Source organism: Quercus lobata, chromosome 10 (genome assembly GCF_001633185.2).
Source record: "Quercus lobata isolate SW786 chromosome 10, ValleyOak3.0 Primary Assembly, whole genome shotgun sequence".
Lineage (NCBI taxonomy): Eukaryota > Viridiplantae > Streptophyta > Magnoliopsida > Fagales > Fagaceae > Quercus > Quercus lobata.
In genome coordinates this window covers 56,681,968-56,702,496 of record NC_044913.1, presented here as the reverse complement: position 1 = coordinate 56,702,496, position 20,529 = coordinate 56,681,968, and the positions used below count along the sequence as shown (strand labels likewise).

The following is a 20,529-nucleotide window of genomic DNA, read 5'->3' as shown; positions in this document are numbered from 1 at the left end:
AAAAAAAAAAAAAAAAAAAAAACAACGTTGAAACCTTTATTACATTTATGATTGTTCTTATAATAAATAAAAATATAATTACAAAATACATTACTCATTATTAGATTAGTTTAAATTGTAAAAAAAAATTTAATAAAACCACCATAAAAATAATTATCATGCGCAACGCGCGGGTTCGCGGCTAGTTTGTTGTAAAAGCGGAAGCTTTAATACCAATTTGTTGAGAATAGCAGAAGCATGAATATCAATTTGTTGTGTGTGTATCCAAACAACAGTGGGTTTATGCAGAATAGAAATAGAAAGACAAAAGAAACAATCACATGGGAACACAAAGATTTACGTGGTTCGGCTTTTGGCCTAAGTCCACGGGCGGCGTCGAGGAGAGAGTTTCACTATGAAATGAAAGAGATTACAAAGGTGGTACCAAAACACTCTTACAAAACCCAAACCCCAAATACACCCAAAAGAGCTCTGAATCACCAGAAGCACGTGACTAGAGAAAACCTAAATTTCTCTCTTAAAACAAAGCACGGCTTAGAACTCTAAAATAATATGCGGCTGCCTTTGATCACTAATAAATCAATTGCCGCAAAACAAACATATTTATACAAAGTATAAGTCGGCTAGGGTATATTATTTGAGAGCATATCACAAAGTCAGCTATACATGTCCTAATATAACTAGGACTTGGTTTACAAATCCTTCCAAAACAAGGACTATGCACTCTCACGTGCACTATTCAAGCCACTAATCATAACGTGAACACATTTCAGTTCTTTTTCCTATTGCATAACAACAATTAAATAAGCTATAGACACATCATTTGGCAATTTTTTTTTCTAAATAACAATAAATATTAAAAAATTTAGTTAGTTGTCATGTTTCAAAATAATGTTGAAAACTAGCATCTCAAGTGTCTAAAACTTGAGTTCTAAGATAAAACTTGAGTTTTTAAGTCTTGATTTGTAAGAGGATTGGTTAAAAGTGAGAAAAAAATCGACGTAAAAATCGAGTTTTAAAGACTCGATTTGCAGAAAAACGCCGCTATAGAGCTTTAAAACGCCGCTATAGGGCTCCCTAAACCTGCTACTTATCAAAATTGTTTAGGAAAACGCCGCTATAGGGCTTTAAAACGTCACTATAGGGCTCCCTAAACCTGCTACTTATCAAATTTTTTATGAAAACGCCGCTATAGGGCTTTAAAACGTCACTGTAAGGCTTAAAAACGCCACTATAGGTGAAATTTTTTTTGCATGAAACTTGAGTCTTAAAGACTCACACTCGCAAAGTGAGTCTTTCGGACTTGATTTCTAATACGGATCTCGAGTTTCTAAAACTCGAGATGTTACTTTTCTTATATCTTTCAAACCGTTCCTAACTTACTATTTTGAATCACTATTCACATCTGTTCTGCACAAAACCTTCATCATTTGGTATTTGGTTTCTTACAAAGCTTCTCAACACCCCCCCCCCCCCCAAAAAAAAAAAGGGAAAATGAGTTTACTAGAAAAAATTACCACATTATTTCTGTATAATTGGAATATGGGCAATGCTGGGTTCTCTGGGCTACTAGTTGAGGGAGATAATGTCAATGTTATGAGGGCAATTTCTTCTCCAACTCCTAATTTCTCTTTGCTTGGAAACAGTGGCCGAAGATGTTTAGTGTCTTGTCCGTGGGCTACAATGGGTTTCTGTCAAATGTGTTAGGAGAAGTGGAAATAAGTGGCACATGCCCTTGCTCGCCAGCCATGCTAGGAATTTCATATAGATGAAATATTCTGGATGGAGGACACACCTCCACCAGCTGTGGAAGCTTTGTACGTTCCAGGATTCTCTTACTTTGCTTAATTGAATGAATCAATGTTTCAGTTTCAAAAAACAATTGGTCAATCCATACGTAGAAAGGAAAAACGGGAGCGAGCTAGAGAGCATGAAAGGCGGGAGGAAGAGTCACGGTCTAAATCCAAATCTCCAGTGCAGAGGAAGCCTTTGAAAGATAGGAATTATAAGGTGGATCTTGAATCTCGGTTGGGAAAAACTCAGCTTGTTGTTACTCCAGTAGTGGCATCTGGATATTACTGTTCAGTTTGTGTGTGTGTGTGTGTGTGTAGTGAAGGATTCTGCAAATTACTTGGATCATATCAATGGAAAGAAACATCAAAGAGCGTTGGGTATGTCTATGCAGGCAGAACGGGCATCTGTTGACCAGGTCAAACAGCAATAAGTACTTAAGAATCCTGGAAGCTTCACAGAACAAGATCTTGATAAGTGGATCTTAAAGCAGCAACAAGAAGAGGAGGAACGAAACGCCAATGTCGAGAAAAGAAAAAAAGAAAAAGAAAAAGAGGAAACTCAAATGGATCCTGATGTTGGTAATGATTTGTCAAGTTAGTTACCTTCAAAATCAAATTGTATTGCATTATTACAATGGTGGTATCAGTTGTTGGGATATGAGCAATATTATATTTCGTGACTTCTTGCCCCAGTTAACTAATAGAACACAACCAACACTAATCAAGCCAGAATAATTTCATAGAAATATTTTAATTTGAAATTTATTCTTTTTCTTTTGCTTTTTAACAAGTTAGTAAATGCTGTAGAAAAGGTGACAGAGAAGAGGGGATCTTTGGCGTGAATAGTATATTTGTTGGATTGAATTAATACTTCATAAATAAGAACGGAAAAGATGTGAGAAAAACTTACCAAATTTGATGAACTTATATTGAACTCCATAAGACTAATCAATTGTTCTTCCAACTGAATACAATAGATATGTTGTCACTAGTGCCTGCACATCAAGTCAATATATAAAAATAATAAATAAGAAATAGACTAAAATAAAGATATGAGGAAACTAAACAAAGAAAGGAAGAAATTAGGGAAGTTATGAACACAATCGGTTAATTTAAAGTAGAGTATCAGAAAGGAGAAGAGGATTAGGCTTGAGAAAACTTATCACACATTGCTGTAGTAATAAAGCTTCCTGTTTAATCAATTCCCCGTCAACGGACCAGAATTTGTCAATACTCTCAGCATTTCTATCATCTAACTTGAGGCAATTATGAATGAACAAGTACCAAATGTTGGAGAAATTGCCCAACCACTTTGGCAAATTTTACATTCCATATATCAACAAATTTAGTAAATAGTAGATGAAATATAGAAATCCCAAAGGATAGATTTTGTTAGGAAGGTGATATCAGATGAAAAGAAGATGAGATTTTTTTTGGGGGGGGGGGGGGAACTCACTAATTTTGATGAAGTCCAATTAGATATTAATCTAATTAACACCCCGTTAGACTGTGTGCAAACGTTAAAGTTCTGATAGAAACCAATAACAAATATCTAGCTTTTGTGTAAAGAGAGCATAACTAACACGTCAATAACTACTACAAAATTCCCTGACAACTCTGCATAACACCAGAGAGAATCTCTTTAGTAAGGGATTAGATTTAGACCTCATCCTTTGCCACCACAAGAAGAATAGACCCCAAGTAGTGTGTTAAGTATCCTTGATAAAGGAGAAGAATCCTGTGTTAAATCAGAAGCTACCATTGGCTCTTATATCAAATTTGAAAAAAATGCTTAGTACCTACCAGTGGATTAAATTTTTTGAAATAATAAGGATGCAATGACATTAACAATATAAACTACATATGACAGAAAATAAACTTGAAGAAGATGCTAAATAGCCAAGACTCACAAGCTCACCTTTTAAATTTTGTTATCCCCGTTACTATTGTTGACTTATAAATGTCTATTATTCACTATGGAAATGACATTTTATTCACTAGCAAAATCACCCTTTTTCATTAACTTTATTTTTCTTTCTCAAAATTTGTTGGCAGTGGGTGATGTTCTAAATCTTGGCTTTGAAGATTCCACATTGTTAGTGTTTTAGGTAAACTCTATGAAGCACGGGTGCGTTTCGGGACTCAGGTGCGGGTGCGGGTGCGGGTGCGGGACTCGGCAATTTTTGAAAAAGTTGGGTGCGGGTGCGGCAGGACTCGGCGATTAAAAAATTATTAAAAATATTTTTATAATATATGTTTAATATATTGCTAAGCATACTTTTACTTTTTCACATTATATAAACAAATATTTTACTAATAATTTATAAACAAATATTTTACTAATATTTATAAACAAATATTTATAAGCAAATATTTTACTAATATTTAACCAAATATTTATAAACAAATATTTAACCAAATATTTATAAACAAATATTTATAAACAAATATTTAACCAAATATTTAACCAAATATTTATAAACAAATATAAATATTTATAAACAAATATTTATAAACAAATATTTTACTAATATTTATAAACAAATATTTTACTAATAATTTATAAACGATGCGTTTGCACCTTTTTTTTTTTTTTTTTTTTTTTTGAATTTCAGCCTGACTCGGCCGTTTCGGCCGATACAGGCCGATACGGCCGATACGTACCGAGTCGGCCCGATTTGGGCCGCGTCGGCGCCGATTTCGACCGCGTCGGCGCCGATTTTGGCCGCGTCGGCCCGAGTCGGGATCCGCCACGTGGCGCGACGCGGCACGACACGGGATGGACGCGCGGTCTGCGGCGTCCCTCCCGCGTCGCCACGTCCCGCCGCGTCAGACGCGGGTGCGCCTGCCTGGGAGCCGCGTCCGTGCATCCTTGGGTAAACTATAAAGCGCGAAGAAGGCGTTCAACTTCAATATGCTACAGCGTAACAAAATAATCCTCCAATTATTTATTCTTTTCTTTATTCAGTTCCTAGCAATGAGCTGTTCATATTAAGTTTCTAATGCTAGACTATTAGAAAAGTATGCAATTATCAGGTCAACAGTGAAAAAGAACAGAACAGGGGAAACAAACTCGAATATTGGTTATAGCACAATTCTAATATGAATCATGTACAAGTGTTTATTTATTTATTTATTTTTTAATAAATGATACATAAGCATAGATTTTTATTGTTGAATAAGACATAAGCATACAAGTGTTGAATTTAAGTATTGGAAACAGGAAATTACTCTAGTATTGTTTTATGTTGGAAAGGGGGAAATAATGTCTTTCGGAAACAGAGAACGTTAAATACATGAATTTCTTTGCAGATAATACATTTGAATTCTCTCACTCCCCAATTGGATAACAACCATCATATAAACCTACTCAACATAAAATTTCTGAATTACACTAGGAAAAGTGAGTATATTCTGGTAAAGAAATACCATTGGGGTTTCCTGCGAGCCAGGGCAAAGAATAGAAGAAGAAAGGGTTTGAGATTTCTTAATGCCGTTTGTTTAACTACTTAAGTTATACCTATGAAAATAATTTAAATACCAAAGTAGTTTTACAGCAATCCTGGTTATATTATTGGCGAAAACACTATTTTGGTCATTACATTTTGGGGTCACAGTCAATTTAGTCCCTATATTTTGGTAATAGTCAATTTGGTCCTTGTTATTTTTAGTTTACAATTAATTTAGTCATTACCTTTAACTTACTAACGGAAAATACTTACATAGCAAATGGTAGCAACACATAGCACACTTGAAACAGACGTGTCTAATAAAATAATTAATTAAAAATACCCCATCAATATTTACAAAAAATCAATATTTACTTTTTTTATTTTTCATTACATTGTCTTGGCAACTAAACATGCAAAACCAAAAGCATCTTACAAAATAACCCAAATCAAACCCAGGCTCAACTTAGATGGTTTAGAAATCGTTCTCTCACAATTCACAAAACAAAAAAAAAAAAAATCTAACAACCCATCAAAAATCATTATTGTTTTAGAAGATGTGTTCCAAATCCACGCATCTTATTTCCTCCTTAAACTTCAAACCATCAGCTGGAGAAGAAGAAGAATAAACGGGTCCAACTCAATTCTAGATCCCCTCCCCCACCACCGCGACCCCCAGTGAGTGAGGTGCGAATCGATTTCCTGAACCCAAATGATACGATCACAATGTTCATTGGAAATCCCAAAGGGCATGACAGTCCTCCAAGCGTGCGAAGTGGCCGTCGCCCACCGATCTGTCCACCATCGCTGTTGAATCTCCATGAACGCCGATCTAAGTGAACCAAGGAGAGAGAGATAGAGATGAACTGAAATATGTGTTTGGGGATATAGATGATGTTCTTGAGCTTGAAAATCCTCTAAACTGATCTCATCTCACAATTGAAGATTGGATTTGATATGGGGCTACGTTTCATTTGTGTTTGATTCCTGAGAAAACCAAGCAAAAATAAACAAAATCAAAGAATAGAAAGGAAAAGAAAAAGAAAAGTCCTTAAATTTGTTTATTTCATTTTGTTAATCGGACTTGATTATCATGTTTTAATAAGAACGAAGATGGTGTCATTCATAGATGTAATTTCTTAAATTTGATGTGGCTTGGTGCTATTTACTTGGGTATGACTTGTGGGAATTTTGCATATTTGTGTTTTGCGTATGTAATTCGTAGAGTCTGGGTTTGATTTGGTTATTTTGGAGGTTTTGAGCAGACTAACATTGTTCAGCCTTTCTATGTAGTAAATTAGACAACGTTTGAAAGAATAAAGGAAAATAGCATCTCGAGTTTTAGAAAATCAAGATCCACTTAACAACTCGACCATAAAAGACTCGCTTTCCATTATTTTCTACTAGGTGAGGTAGACAAAATTGCCACCTGGATCTCGAGTCTTAAAGACTTGAGATCCTCAAAATAAAATTACAAAATACAGATACAGGACTTCACGTGCACAAAATAAATTTGGTTAAAAATACAAGTAACTCGAGTCTTATAGACTCGAGTTCCACTGGGGAAAATTATAAAAACATAACACTCTTAACACTCAGCCCGTATAACACACTTGCTAACACTCTACACAGCCTTCTCACCCAAAAACAGAGCATCCTCACTAAGTCTCTCAGCCTCACTAACTCTTACCCTCACTAACTCTCACTCACCCATAACTCCTACACCACATTGCCTCTCACTCTCACTCATCACACTGCCTCTCTCATTGCTCTTCCCTCTCAACAAATTGATATCTCAGGTAAGGGTTTGCATAATTTGATTGTCATTGTAGTTGGGTATTAGTTGTCTATGGGTGTGGGTTAAAGAGTTTGACTAATTATTTTGTACATAGTTGACATAACTTAGTTAATTTACCAATATTGTGTGTTATAGAAGTTTGTTTTGTTAGTGTTAATTTTTTGAGTATTTATTTGCCCATTTTGTTATGAAAATTTTATTCATCATTTCTAGGCTTTTATTTTTATCATGATCTTACAAGTTTTTTTGACTTTATTCATCATTATTTTGGGTATCAAATGGGTAGTGATTGAATGGAATGAATGGGTATCATAATCATACTCCTGAAAGTAATTCTTAAAATGTAGTGACCTACAATACATGACTGTATAAGGAATTGATCATTATTAAAATAAAAAAAAAGTATAAGAATTGGTCATTTTGGAAACAATTTGGTATTTGGTAATGACATTTAAGCCTTAAGGATATGGAATACTCTGGTCTTGTTAATTTAATATGTTTTGTTAATGCTACATCATCTTTGTAAAGTCTCCTCTTGTTCTATGTATTCTTTAAATATATATATTTTCCTTACCTTTTATTTTTCGGGGTCGCTCCACTAGATATGTTTCAAATTTGCTTCTGAAGCCAAACTTAGAACCATGGGTACCACAAGTTACATAATGGCTATAAAACTAGTAATTATCTAGTATTACCTATGTGATTTAACTAACTAATATAGTAACTTGACTTGAACAGGTTCACAATGCCTGAAATTGATATAATCCTATACCACGGTGGTCCGCTTAAGAATGTCAATGCGAACAAGGGATTGCCATTTGAAGGGCCGGGTATAAAGACCTATTATACCCAAATTGATCGTAGGTTGAAGACTCCTGACGAATTGAAGAAGATTGTCATGGAAGAGTTGTGTGAGAATCCTGCTATACACAACATACAAATTACTTATCGTATGCCAAATGAAATCTTGAAGCACCGGATTAATTACAAGTATATGGTGATAGAAACAGACAAACATGTAAAGATCATGTTTGATAAGTTGGAGAGAATAGCTGAAGTAACTAACATTGAGTTGTACATATAGTTGGAGCCGCATGCAGTTTGGGAAGAGGATATCCAACAAACAACCACAAGCTTACAGGTTACGGTTCCAGATGCTCAATATGAGTATTCTACACATGTAGAGGATGATTATGTTCATTCCGATGGTGATGCTCATGCTGATGGTGATGATGATGACGATGATGATGATGATGATGATGACGACTATGTTGATGAGACTACTGCCATTAACAATGATGATGACGATGATGATGACGACTATGTTGATGAGAATATTGCCATTAACAGTGAAGATTTTGTGGATAGAGATGAGTATGAAGACACGATTGGCAGAGACCTTGGGGACTTTGAGAGGGACATTGATGACGATGAGACATTGGATGGTAGTGAACCTTATACAGACAATGTTATTAGTGTCCAAAACATTACAAATACAATTTCTACCTACGCACCTCCTGCATTGTCATTCTCTGCAAATAATTGGGAAAATATGGTTGATCCTTCACATATTGATATGCCATTTGTGTCTACTTGGAGAGAGGGGATGAATTTGTGCAAAGGGTTGACTTTTGCTAATAAAGAGGAGGTGAAGCGCGTATTAACAATTTGTGCCCTCAAGGAAAACAAACATTTTACGATCATTAGGTCGACGACGAAAAAAATTTGTGCGAAATGCGTGCATGAGTCATGCAAGTGGTATGTCTGCGCAGTTATGAAGCCCGATCTCCAACTATGGATGGTCACCGTGTATGTGGGTCCTCACACGTGTATACCGACTAGGGTGCGAAATGATGGTAGAATGATGAGTTGTAATTTTATTGCATCAGACATCCATCAGAAGTTATGTGAGGATCACACTACCCCAGTTAAGCATCTCAGATCTATGATAGAGACGAAATATAGTGGGCAGAAGCCTTCTTACTACAAGGTATGGGATGCGAAACAAAAGGCGATTGCGAAGATGTTTGGGAATTGGAAAGAGTCTTACCAAAGGTTGCAAAAATTGCTAATGGCATATATTGATCAGGACCCACAGCAAAAATGTAAAAACGAGACACCCAAAAAACCAATATAAATACCCATGTCTTCTCTATCGAACAATTGGAGTACAATATAGATGAGGCCAAAATTTTAATTAGAAATTAAAAAATTCTAATGGAATCATATTAGCTTATTGACTCTAATAAGATTAATTAAATATCAAAACAGAAATAACATCAAGAAACAAAGTGAAAGACATCAACGTAAATTAGAGAGACAGAAAGAAAAGAACCCAGAAACCCAAAACCTAAACTTAGACAATAGCTATAGCAAATCATGCAAAACCACTAAATCATCAACTTGTAGAACAAACCAACAAATTCAAACATGATGCAAAACCAATTAAATCAAATTCAATCATTTTAAAAAAAACACAAAAAAAAAAAAAAATCCAAAAAGATCCAAACCCTAGGTCAAATCATGAAATTCCAAAATCTAAAATTGGAGAAAGAGAGACACAGGAATCTAAGAAGCAAAAACGAGAAAGCATTCAGAAGAAAGAGAGAGTACCTTCGGCACGGTGGGCTACGAACGGTGTTGAGAATGAGCTCCGATTGCTTGAGAGACTACCTTCGTGACAGTGGCTACGAATTTGCTTCAGATTAGGGCCACGAATTTGCTTTATGAATGAATCAGTGAGTGAGTGAGTGAGTGAGTGAGTGAGAGTGAGTGAGTTTGAGAGGGCGGAGAGAAAGGGTGTTCTGAGTGACTGTGTGTTTGAACGTTTAGATTTTGAAATGAGACGTTGAAAGAGTTGTGTATGTGTTATATTTGAGCATATCTCGAGTCTTATAAACTCGATATCTACGTGGCTCCACCTGGCAATTTTGTCCAGGTAAGGTTAACACAAAACACTTAACTCGAGTTTCTAAAACTCGAGTTCCAATTGAATCTCGAGTTTTAGAAACTCGAGATGCTATTTTCATACATTGTTTCGGAACAGGGCAACTAACAAAATTGTTAAAATATTATTGTTATATAGCAAGGGTGTTCGGTTATTTTGTATGCGTTTATGTTTTGGAATGTTTGGTTGCAAGAAAAACTTTTTTTGTTAATTTTTCTGATTTATATTTTTTAATCATTCACTTGTTTTGACGTGGTATTTTCAATTAATTATTATTATTTTATTAGCCATAGATTTGCCACATATACCCATCGTTTGCCGTGAAGACACTTTCTGTTAGGGAATTAATGATAAGGACTAAATTAATTGCAAGCTAAAAATAACTGGGACTAAATTGACCATTACCAAAATGTAAGGACTAAATTAACTATGACACCAAAATGTAAGGACCAAAACAGTATTTTCACCTATATTATTTATCACTACACATGATATATTTTAATAATAAAAAAATTATACTTTGTTGAACTATTTAATTATTTAATTTTTAATGATTTTTTTTTTGGGTGATACAATGTTGTTGATGTTTATTATATTTTGCAAATAAACGATAAAAAAGTCATTTATTATGAAAATCTATTGAAAAATGTATAATCAATTTTCTAATGTATTAAAAAAAATCTAATTAAAATTTATATTTGTCTTAACTATAAGTTTTGGAAAAAGAATTTAAATTAATTTCAAATGAGTTGGAATTAATCTTAAATGGGTTTGATGTACTTTTAAATGGACTTGAAATAGTTTTAGATTGAAGAGAAACTCAGCATACATTTAGAGTAGAATTGAAGTTTATATTCGACACTTAATACAAAATTATAATAAAATTAGCTTAATCCTTTGTTGAACTTCTATTTTAATGATATTATAAACTAGTAGTAAATCCGTGCAATATATGGAATTCAAGAAAACAATAGTATAATCATTTGCACATAATTTGAATTGTTCTCAAGAGTCAAGATTCACCAATCAAATGCTATAACTAAATGAAAAAGATCTAGCATCACTTAAATCTTACCTAATTCAAATATTTTTAAAGTACATGGTTAGATTTATGAATAGCTAGTGATAAATTTATTAAATGTGGAGAATAAAATCATACATTACTTTTAAGGGGGAAAATATTGACATTAATATTACCAATTTATGTTTTTCAAATAACCTAAAAGAATTGAGAAAACATTGGGTTCAGCTTGGCGTAAAACCAGTGTTTTATACCAGATAATGAGATCATGCCATGTCAGAGTTCACACACTCATAGCTTAAAGAAACAATATAACCTCAAAAAAACACATTTCAGTATCAAACCAAGTTACCAAACATATCAAACACAAATCAATAGAAAATCAGCCCAGCAAAGCCAAGCCATAGCCACCACCCACAACCCATTAATCAAACAAACCCACGACCTAGCCTGCCACCACCAAAAATCAACCCAAAATAAAGAAATTTTTGTTTAATCAATGCAAAAATGAATTTACTTGAGGTGTTTGGCTGAAAAATGCAGAGAGGGAGAGCTCAAAAAAGAAAAAAATGGAGGATTTATGGACCCAACCACCGCGATCCACTGCCACAACAGCTAGCACCATCACAATCTGCCACCACCATCTGACTCCTCAAGAATCACAACCACCACCATCGAAGATAGAGGGACAAAAGAATGGAGAGATGCCTAAGAGAGGGAGGAGAGTGACGAGAGTTGTCTGAGAAGAGAGAAGAGTGCAAAGAGAAAAGAGGAAAAAACAAAAAGGAAAAGGGAGAAGGACAACAGTCATATGAGAGAGAAAACGGAAAAAGAGAATAAAATAATATTAAATATTATAGCATACTTGGCCGTGAGGTTATATTATTTCTTTAAGCTGAGCATGTGAAATCTAACGTGGCGTGGTCTCATTGGCTGGCATAAAACACTGGTTTTACGCTAGTTCCGGACCTAATGTTTTCTCAAAATAATCTTTTATTATAAAATTCTTCGGAAAATTCATAATCAATTTTCTAAAGTATTGTAAAATTTTTATTGAAATTTATATTTATCTAACTGAACTTTCATATTAATTATAGTGCAATTATTTATTATAGCACATAATCTGAATTTTTATCAAGACTCACCAATCAAAAAAAAAAAAAAAAAAAATGCTAGAACTAAATGAACAAGACCCAAGCATCACATAGAATCTGAGGGCACGGAATGTTGAAACAGGAAAACAAATCAAGAAAATGTTAAAACACTCCTCGTTTGTGAATTCATGATGTCCTTCCCGGAGAGGGCCCCCACTTGTTGTCAGTGGATCTAATGATGGAACTGCCAAACTGTTGGATATGTGTCAGAGGGGCGCCATTCAGACATTTCCAAATAAATAACAAATCACAACAGTCAGTTTCTCGGATGCATCTGATAAGATCTTCACAGGCGGTATTGACAGTGAAGTAAAGGTATGGGACTAGCACAAAGGTGAAGTTACAATGACACTTCCAAGGCCATCAAGATATGATAACAGGCATGCAGTTGAGTCCTGATGGCTCATGTCTCTTACAAACGGTATGGATTGCAAACTCTGCATATGGGATATGCGTCCATATGCACCACAAAATCAGTGTGTGAAGGTAATGGAAGGGCACCAACACAACTTTGAAAAGAACTTGTTGAAGTGTAGCTGGTCACTTGATGGAAGCAAAGTCACTGCCAGGAGTTCAGATCGAATGGTTTACATTTGGGATACTTCCAGACGCATCTTGTATAAGCTCCCTGGCCACACTGGTTCAGTGAGTGAGTGTGTTTTCCATCCCAGTGAACCTGTTGTTGGATCTTGCAGTAATGATAAATAGATTTATTTGGGGGAGCTTTGAGAATCAAACCTACAGAACTTGCGCCTTAGTGACTGTTTTTAAGCCAACAGTTGGCTCTTTAAGGACCTTCAAAGACTTTGAAAAGGTTGTATCTCTACTGTAGTTCCCAAGTTGAATTTTGGTATCTTTATTGGCAGTGTTAGAAGATTATGTTCCATTTTGGAATATTTTTGTTACATGAATTTTGGCATCTGTGAATACATCTAAGTTCTATGATCACCTCCCACATTCCTTTAATCCAATCAAAACTTTATTGAGAGGAATTTTGTAGAAAATCCATGGCAATTTTAAGGGGTGTTGTGTCACTCACAATTCACAAATTAAAGGCCAAGAAAAAAAAAAAAAAAAAAAAAAAAAAAAAAAAAAAGCACTTGATACTGAGGGTCTAACTATAATCTCATCCTAAAAAAAAGGTAAGAGATCTTGCTTAGTATTTTCAATATTTTCTTCCGGTGTGATCAGTGAAAAGATAGGAATATATACATATATATATATATATATATATATAAAGTTTCTCCAAACTTGTTTGGAGTCTTGTGCTTTAACCCCCAATAGAAAGATAATGTGTGCCATTGTTGACTTATTTAACCACACTTAATCCAACCAAGTGAGTGTTCTTTGATAAGGTTGATACCACAGCTATAAAGAATATGTTGTGTTCTTAGCATCGTACAAGATTTGGCTTGTTCATATTTATTAGTACAAGCTATACACAATGTTTTGTCTACAAATTTAAGTTCATTCCAATTTCAAAAATTCCATGAGTAACATATTCATATTCTGTACAAGCTAATCTATCAATTTTTAATTTTTATACTTTTTTTTCCCTCTTTGGTAAGCAATGTTTGATTTCTTGCAACTATTTTGACAAATTGTTGCCACTATCCAACCTCTATACAACCTCTAAACTTTATAAAATAAAATACAAAGCCTAAGTTAGCTATTTGGTAAGAGGACAACTACAAAGAGTCAATTCTAGAACTCAATTTTTCTACACAGCTAATTCACCACTACATCTCATCAAGAACTTCTACTTTCACAACAATTGTAAACAAAATTGGATAGAGAATATCTAGAGTCCGCTTGACAAAGTTTAGTCCCACTTGATGCCCAATGCCACTAAAATCTGGCTTTGCTCAAACAATTCTCTTAAAGAACTGGAATATCAAAGAGTGAATAAGATTGTTTCAGTTTTAAGAGACAATGTGGGTCTATCCATCTTTCATGAAAAGATACCTACACTTTTTAGATTTGGCCAGCTCTCAATTGTTAACAATCATGCAAGTATAAATTCTTACCTTGATAAGCTAAGATGGACTACCCTTGGTAATTAGGTCTAGCCAGAATGAACCTAGCCGGATGGTGATGTAATAACACTACCTCCAGCGCATATGATGTTATCGAAAGCATAAAGGTTGTATCCTTTTATGTGATCCGACCTAGTTTAAACCTTGACCAATTGATGGATCACATCATTCAAAACTGAATGATGGGATCTAGATAATGATTAGTTTATAATTGGAATACAAAATACATTCTAGTGACAGCAGATAGTCTTCCCTTCCTATGTAGAATTGGTTTGTAGTTGGAACAAAGCAGCCACCTATGAGGTTAACAAATGTCATTGAAGCCTTCCATATATCCCTTGCTTTGGCTGTAGGTCCGAAATATATTTCAATGCCTACATATGGTGGCAAAAGGATTAAACAGAATACTAAAGAACTATAACTTATAAGCTCTTGAATATAAAGGTAGGGAATACTGAACAATAACCCACATTAGACTATCAAAGAAATCTCAATTGCGAGTATATTGATGATTGATGATAAATTATTCTATAGATATAGCAAATTATTTTGCAAATAACTATTGTGGGAAACGACCTCTGGATTGCACTCCCATACAAGATTAATTATGAAAACAAGTTTCAATTTTAGAAAGATCTCCAAACAAATATAGAAATGAAAAAACCTAGAAGAAAAGTAGACATTCACAGAAACAACAAGGATTTACGTGGTTTGGCAATAGCCTACATCCACGGGCGATGATGGGGAGAAAATTTCACTAATCAGATATAGAGATTACAAAAGAGTCACAAAGTCACTTTCACAAAACCCAAACCCCAAATACACCCTAAAAACTCTCTCAAAAATACAAAATTTAAGGCTTAACCTAAAGAGAAGTATTTCAAAATCATGGCAGTTATGTTGAATTTCAAGATCATGCTTCTGATAATTCCCAAAGTCTTCAATCAAACTGTGTGGCCAAATAACCTCCTTGATAGCTTCAATCATAGACATGTATTCAACGTCACTGGTTAACAATGCAATAGATGACTGCAGTATTGACCTCTAACTCACCAGAGGTCAACCTCTAGCTTCATAGTAGAGCAAAGATTGTCTAGATTTCCAACATAGTCTGATTCAACATATCTAGCTAAGTGTCTTCCATCAGATTCATCTCTCTCAAACTTCAAAACCAAATCAGCATTCCCAAAATACATCTTAAGATCCATTTAACTTTTCAATGACCTTTATCCTAATCTTGCATATAACGTCTAGGTTCCACATTGACAGCTTGAGAAATGTTGGGCTGAGTGCATACTACTGGATATACAAGGCTGCCAACCAAGCCAACCAAATCAGTATTAGAGTTTCTTCTATCAGAACAATAACATCACAAGGTACACAAAAAACACAAATAACATTTCTTTATGTTCTACAATGTCAATGGTTAAACCGAATGACAAAGGAGAAGACATTAAATAACACTACTTATTCTTTTACAAGTAAAATTATGACAATGTAAAAACTGTAACAATGGCAGAACGTATACCTTTAGCATCTAAGTCAGTTCTTTGGAGAACTTATTCTATTGTCGCTGTGGATGAGGTCACCTATTTTCCAGATTGGATTCTTATGTACGTGCAGCAATGATTTCTCCACTGACCACCACACTTCATATTCAGAAGCAATTGCCATTAGCTTTTGATGTTTTCCAAGACATCAGCCCAACGAATTGAAAAGCAGAACAGCACTAAGGAGTGAGTATCAGCAAGTGACATCAGCTTTCGACAAGTGACGTTTAAATTTAATTGAGATTGTAGCAAATCAGACAACTTCGGGACCTGCATAAACAAAAATTCAACATAAATATAACCACTGGAAGAATATAATAAAGTAACAACGATAAATTAGAGGCATGATGATGGTACAAAGTAATGCTCCCATTGGACCTGATAATAGCGTAATACAATGCTAAGACTGTGAATGTTATGTGAACCACGGAATGCCTTGGGAAAGAGAAAAGAGAAAATGCCTTGGGAAAAAGACAAATTGAAGTACCTGAACTTGTTTTGCACATTAATACATTTCAGTTCTTTCCCCAGTGGATTAAAACCACAGAATAACCTACAAGCACATCATTTTATATTTGGATCCTTAAAAAAAAAAAGTTTACTGGAAAAGAAGAGGAGGAGATCAGGTTTAGATGAAAGTACCTCATTATTTCTGTATAATTGGAATACGGCCAATGTTGGGCCATTTTTCTGTGATTGGGGATGCTGAAAATTCAGCGGCTTATTTCTGTAAGATCTCTTAATTATCGTTTATTTGGGAAGTGAAAAGAGGAATAAAGAAATTAGGATTGACCATGAATATATATAATTTGTTCATTCAAAGGAGAGTATATGAGAAGAGGATGTGAGTTATCAGAAAACTTACATGATTATCTTTGGAATGTGGGCAATCTTCAACCACTCAGCCCCGGTTCCCTTCGCACATCTTTCCTTTAAGATGGAGCAATCCAAAATATCTAGTTCTTCTAATTTAATGAGGCGTGTTGTGGGCAGATACATCAAGTTATTGCACTTCCAAATCATGAGTGTTTTAAGGGAAGAAAGGTCGCCCAACCACTCAGGTAAAGTTTCTATTCCATCAAAATCTTCGACATGCAGAGTTTCAAGGGCAGTGAAATGTTGAATTTCGCTTGGGAGAGAGTTGAGTTTAGCCCACCCGTTCAAGTATAGAAATTCGAGCGTCGTATAAGAGTGTTGGATGAAATTGAGACTGGGAAAAACATCCAGCTCCTCACAATACCCACCAATCTCCAAACTCTTCAAGCATTTTAATGACCCCTCTGGTAGACGCGTGATGTTGCTGCAATCTGTAATTGCTAAACGTGTAAGAAAGCACAACTCTCCTAGATCTGGAATTGATTTGAGATTATGACACCTATAGATCTCTGATTGGGCAAGAGAATGGAATTCTTGTAGATTTGGAAGTGATTTCAGATTAGGACAATCTTCTATATGCAATTGTGAGAGAGACGTACATAATTGTAGCTGAGTAGTTAGAACTTCAAAACCACACCCTGATATAAGCAAGCTGCGTAGAACTTGTATACGTGGAAAACACTTAAGCTTAGGACAACTTCGTATTGTCAACTCCTCGAGGGAAATGAAGGGTTGCGAGGTGTCCGGAATATAACTCAGTTCCCCACAATTTTCTATCTCGAGTGATTGGAGAGAGGTACAGAAAAGTTGCTCTGGCACAAAAGTAAGTCCTGACATACTAGAAATATCGGCGGACTTGAGTGTGGTAAGATTGCTGCTAATCCTTTCCAAAGCCTTGTTGTGGACTCTAGAAATCTTTAATTTCTGTAGAAACGGAAAATGACACGGGGCACTCCTCAGTTGTTCACAATATTGAATGGTCAACTCCTCAAGGTAAGGAAACGCTACACGTGCTGATGTCACCTCCAGTGCATCCTTCCACTCCACTAGTTTCTGCATATATCCAATTCTGAGTGTTCTTAATGCCGGGAACAATACATTACTGCACATGCCGTAAAACTCAACTCCAATACATGTCACGTCAACCATTCCCGCTATTTCTAGAGCCTTAAGGTAGGGTAGATGCCCGAGGGTGGGAACTTGTTCACATTTGTTGCAGCAATTTAAATTTATTTGGATCAAATTGTCAAAAAGTGACATCCATGATGGGAATTTCGTTCCACCAAAGCCAAAAATTGTAATGGATTTCAAATTTTGATGAGGATGGAGGCCTTCCAACACTTCTTCCTCATTACGATGGTTGACTTCTCTATTTGGACTAGGACTCCAGTAAAATCCTAACCGGTTTATTCTCGCCCTTATTGCTAAATTTGCACTTCTAGCTTCTTCTTGATCTCTCACATTCTCTAGATTGTTAATGTCTAATTCTCCACTAAGTTGATTCAAGCATCCCAATTCCTTGATTTGCTCACCTGCGTCTTGACCCACAATGAAGAATGACAATGTTTGTAGAAAATTCAAATTCCCCATATCTTTTGGTGTTCGGTTGATATTACCATAATAATCAATATAAATATGCCTCAAGTTATCCAATTTTTTTAGATCTTTTGGAAGCTCTTTGAGATCATAGCAGCTTTCAAGTCTTAAAGTTTGCAAATTGTAGAGCTTGGTGATGGACTTTGGTAATGCTTTGATCTTAGTCATTGTGATGTGGAGTAGTCTCAAGTGTACCAAGCAACCAATTGAATCTGATAACTCATATATCTGATCCCCAGATAATTTTAGAACACGCAAGCTTTTAAAATCTGATAATATGTTTCCATACATACCATTTTCTAAAACAAGTGTGCGCACATGATCTTTTGAAAATGGAATTCTTGGTATCATTTTCCCATCAGATTGGATTAACAAACGTCGTACATAATTGATATCATCCACTGAAATTGAGAGGGCAAGATCATGTACCAAATCATGCATCTTACAACTCATAATATTATCATATACATCCTTTTCCACATCCTGGAATAAGGAATTTGTTAACAAAATATCAAAATGTTTGTTACCAATATCCTCCATCACCAAACTACTTACTTGAGATGGTTGAAGGAACCCTTCAGCCATCCAAAGCTGAATTAATTCTTTCTTTTTAATCTTATAATCTTTAGGAAAAATTGAACAATATGCAAAGCATTGTTTAAGAGATGGTGATGGAAGATGATCGAAGCTCAATTTTAATATTGGTAGCATTTCATTGCTACGATGTTGGGAATTCCAAATTTCATTGTCTTGAATTGCTAACCATTTACTTCTCTCAATTTGACGACACATCATCCCTCCTAGGACTTTTGCAGCTAATGGGACCCCTCCACATTTTTTGGCAATAACCCTTCCAATAGCCTCCAAATCTGGAGTTAGTGGAACTCCTTCATTAGGAGATACTTTTTTCTTGATTATGGACCAACATTCATCATTTGAAAGTTTCTCCAAGCGACATTGGAAAAGTGACCCCATGATTGCTACAACATTGTCATTGCGGGTCGTTACAATAATGTTGTTTCCAATATTTGAAGTAATTCCCAACAAACAACTTATTAAAGTATCCCATTTAAGTGACTCTTCATTCCATACATCATCAAGGACTAGAAGATATCTTCCTCCCTCCAACTCTTTTTGAAGTTTTTCAAGTATTACATTGTCTGCTACTAATGGACTTGAGTTATGTGTAAGTGATTCTAGAATATCTCTTAAAATCTTTTTTTCATCAAAATCATTAGAGACACATACCCATATTTTCTTATTAAAATGATTCTTTACTTGCACATCATTGTACACTAATTTTGCTAAAGTTGTTTTTCCCAAACCCGCCATTCCTACTATGGGAATGACTGAGAGTTTTTGACTAGCTGTATTAGTCACTAACTGCACTATTTCTGAAACACGATGTTCCCTTCCTACAACTTCTGAATTATCGATAAAGCAGTTTGTCTCTCGGTTTGGTATAGTATCAAGATTAGCATTTATTGATTCAGCTCTAATAAGTCCAAATCCATTTGCTTCATCATTAATCCTTTTTAGTGAACCAGCAATAGTCTTTACTTTGTTGGCCATCTTAAAACGGAATGCAATGGGATTCGAAAATGAAAAGAAAAAGCATACCTTTCTCTTCATTTGGTTTCGGATCTCTACCTTTCGCCGAAGAAGCTCGTAAGCAAGCTCATCTAGGACGTCATCAGCATCATAAGCAACGTCTTTAAGCCTCTGCAACCAAAGCTTCACGCGCTCTTCTCCCACTTGCCTTCTCTCTGCATCAGCCAGCACAGCTTGAATCATCTCTACTGAGTCACGAAGCCGTGTCAGCTCATCCTTGAAGCCCCAAGCAAGGCCAATCTGCTCAGTAACCAGTGGAATCAGATTTCCTAGTATTCCCTTAGCAACATCAGCAACGATAGCCTCAGCCATGTTTTCTTTGGTACTCAGGTAAAAGTCAGAATTCAGAAATAAGCTGGAAGTATTTGGAAACTATAGAGGTATCAGTATGCTAAAGACTAACAGCAATAACTTTATAGAAGATGGGAACGTCAGAGCATCAAATTTTACATATCTATTTGTTTCATCTGGGGACATAACCATGTGCTGGAGCTTGGCCATCATCATTAAATATTTGTCCAAGGGCCAAAGCAGATAAACATTCACAACTTGGCAGAATAAAAACTCATATTATATGATCAACAAAGTAACATATAAATATATAATACCGGTGGACTGCGCATTAACGTTATTATAGCACCATCTACTTGTGCAATAGAAAACTCATCAACTTGCACAAGTTTAAAGTAATTTAGTCT

General features: G+C 35.3%; 1 protein-coding gene and 1 pseudogene across 1 annotated transcript; one reads left to right on the top strand and one right to left on the bottom strand.

Moving 5' to 3' along the window:
• The window catches only part of LOC115963783, a 30,499-nt pseudogene extending 17,425 nt beyond the window's left edge, over nucleotides 1-13,074 (top strand).
• Nucleotides 13,075-16,609: 3,535 nt separating this feature from the next.
• On the bottom strand, nucleotides 16,610-20,143 carry LOC115965035 (putative disease resistance protein RGA4). The gene has a single exon (XM_031084244.1). It carries the CDS (start codon nucleotides 20,141-20,143, stop codon nucleotides 16,610-16,612), a length of 3,534 nt encoding a protein of 1,177 aa, XP_030940104.1.
• Nucleotides 20,144-20,529: the final 386 nt, after the last annotated feature.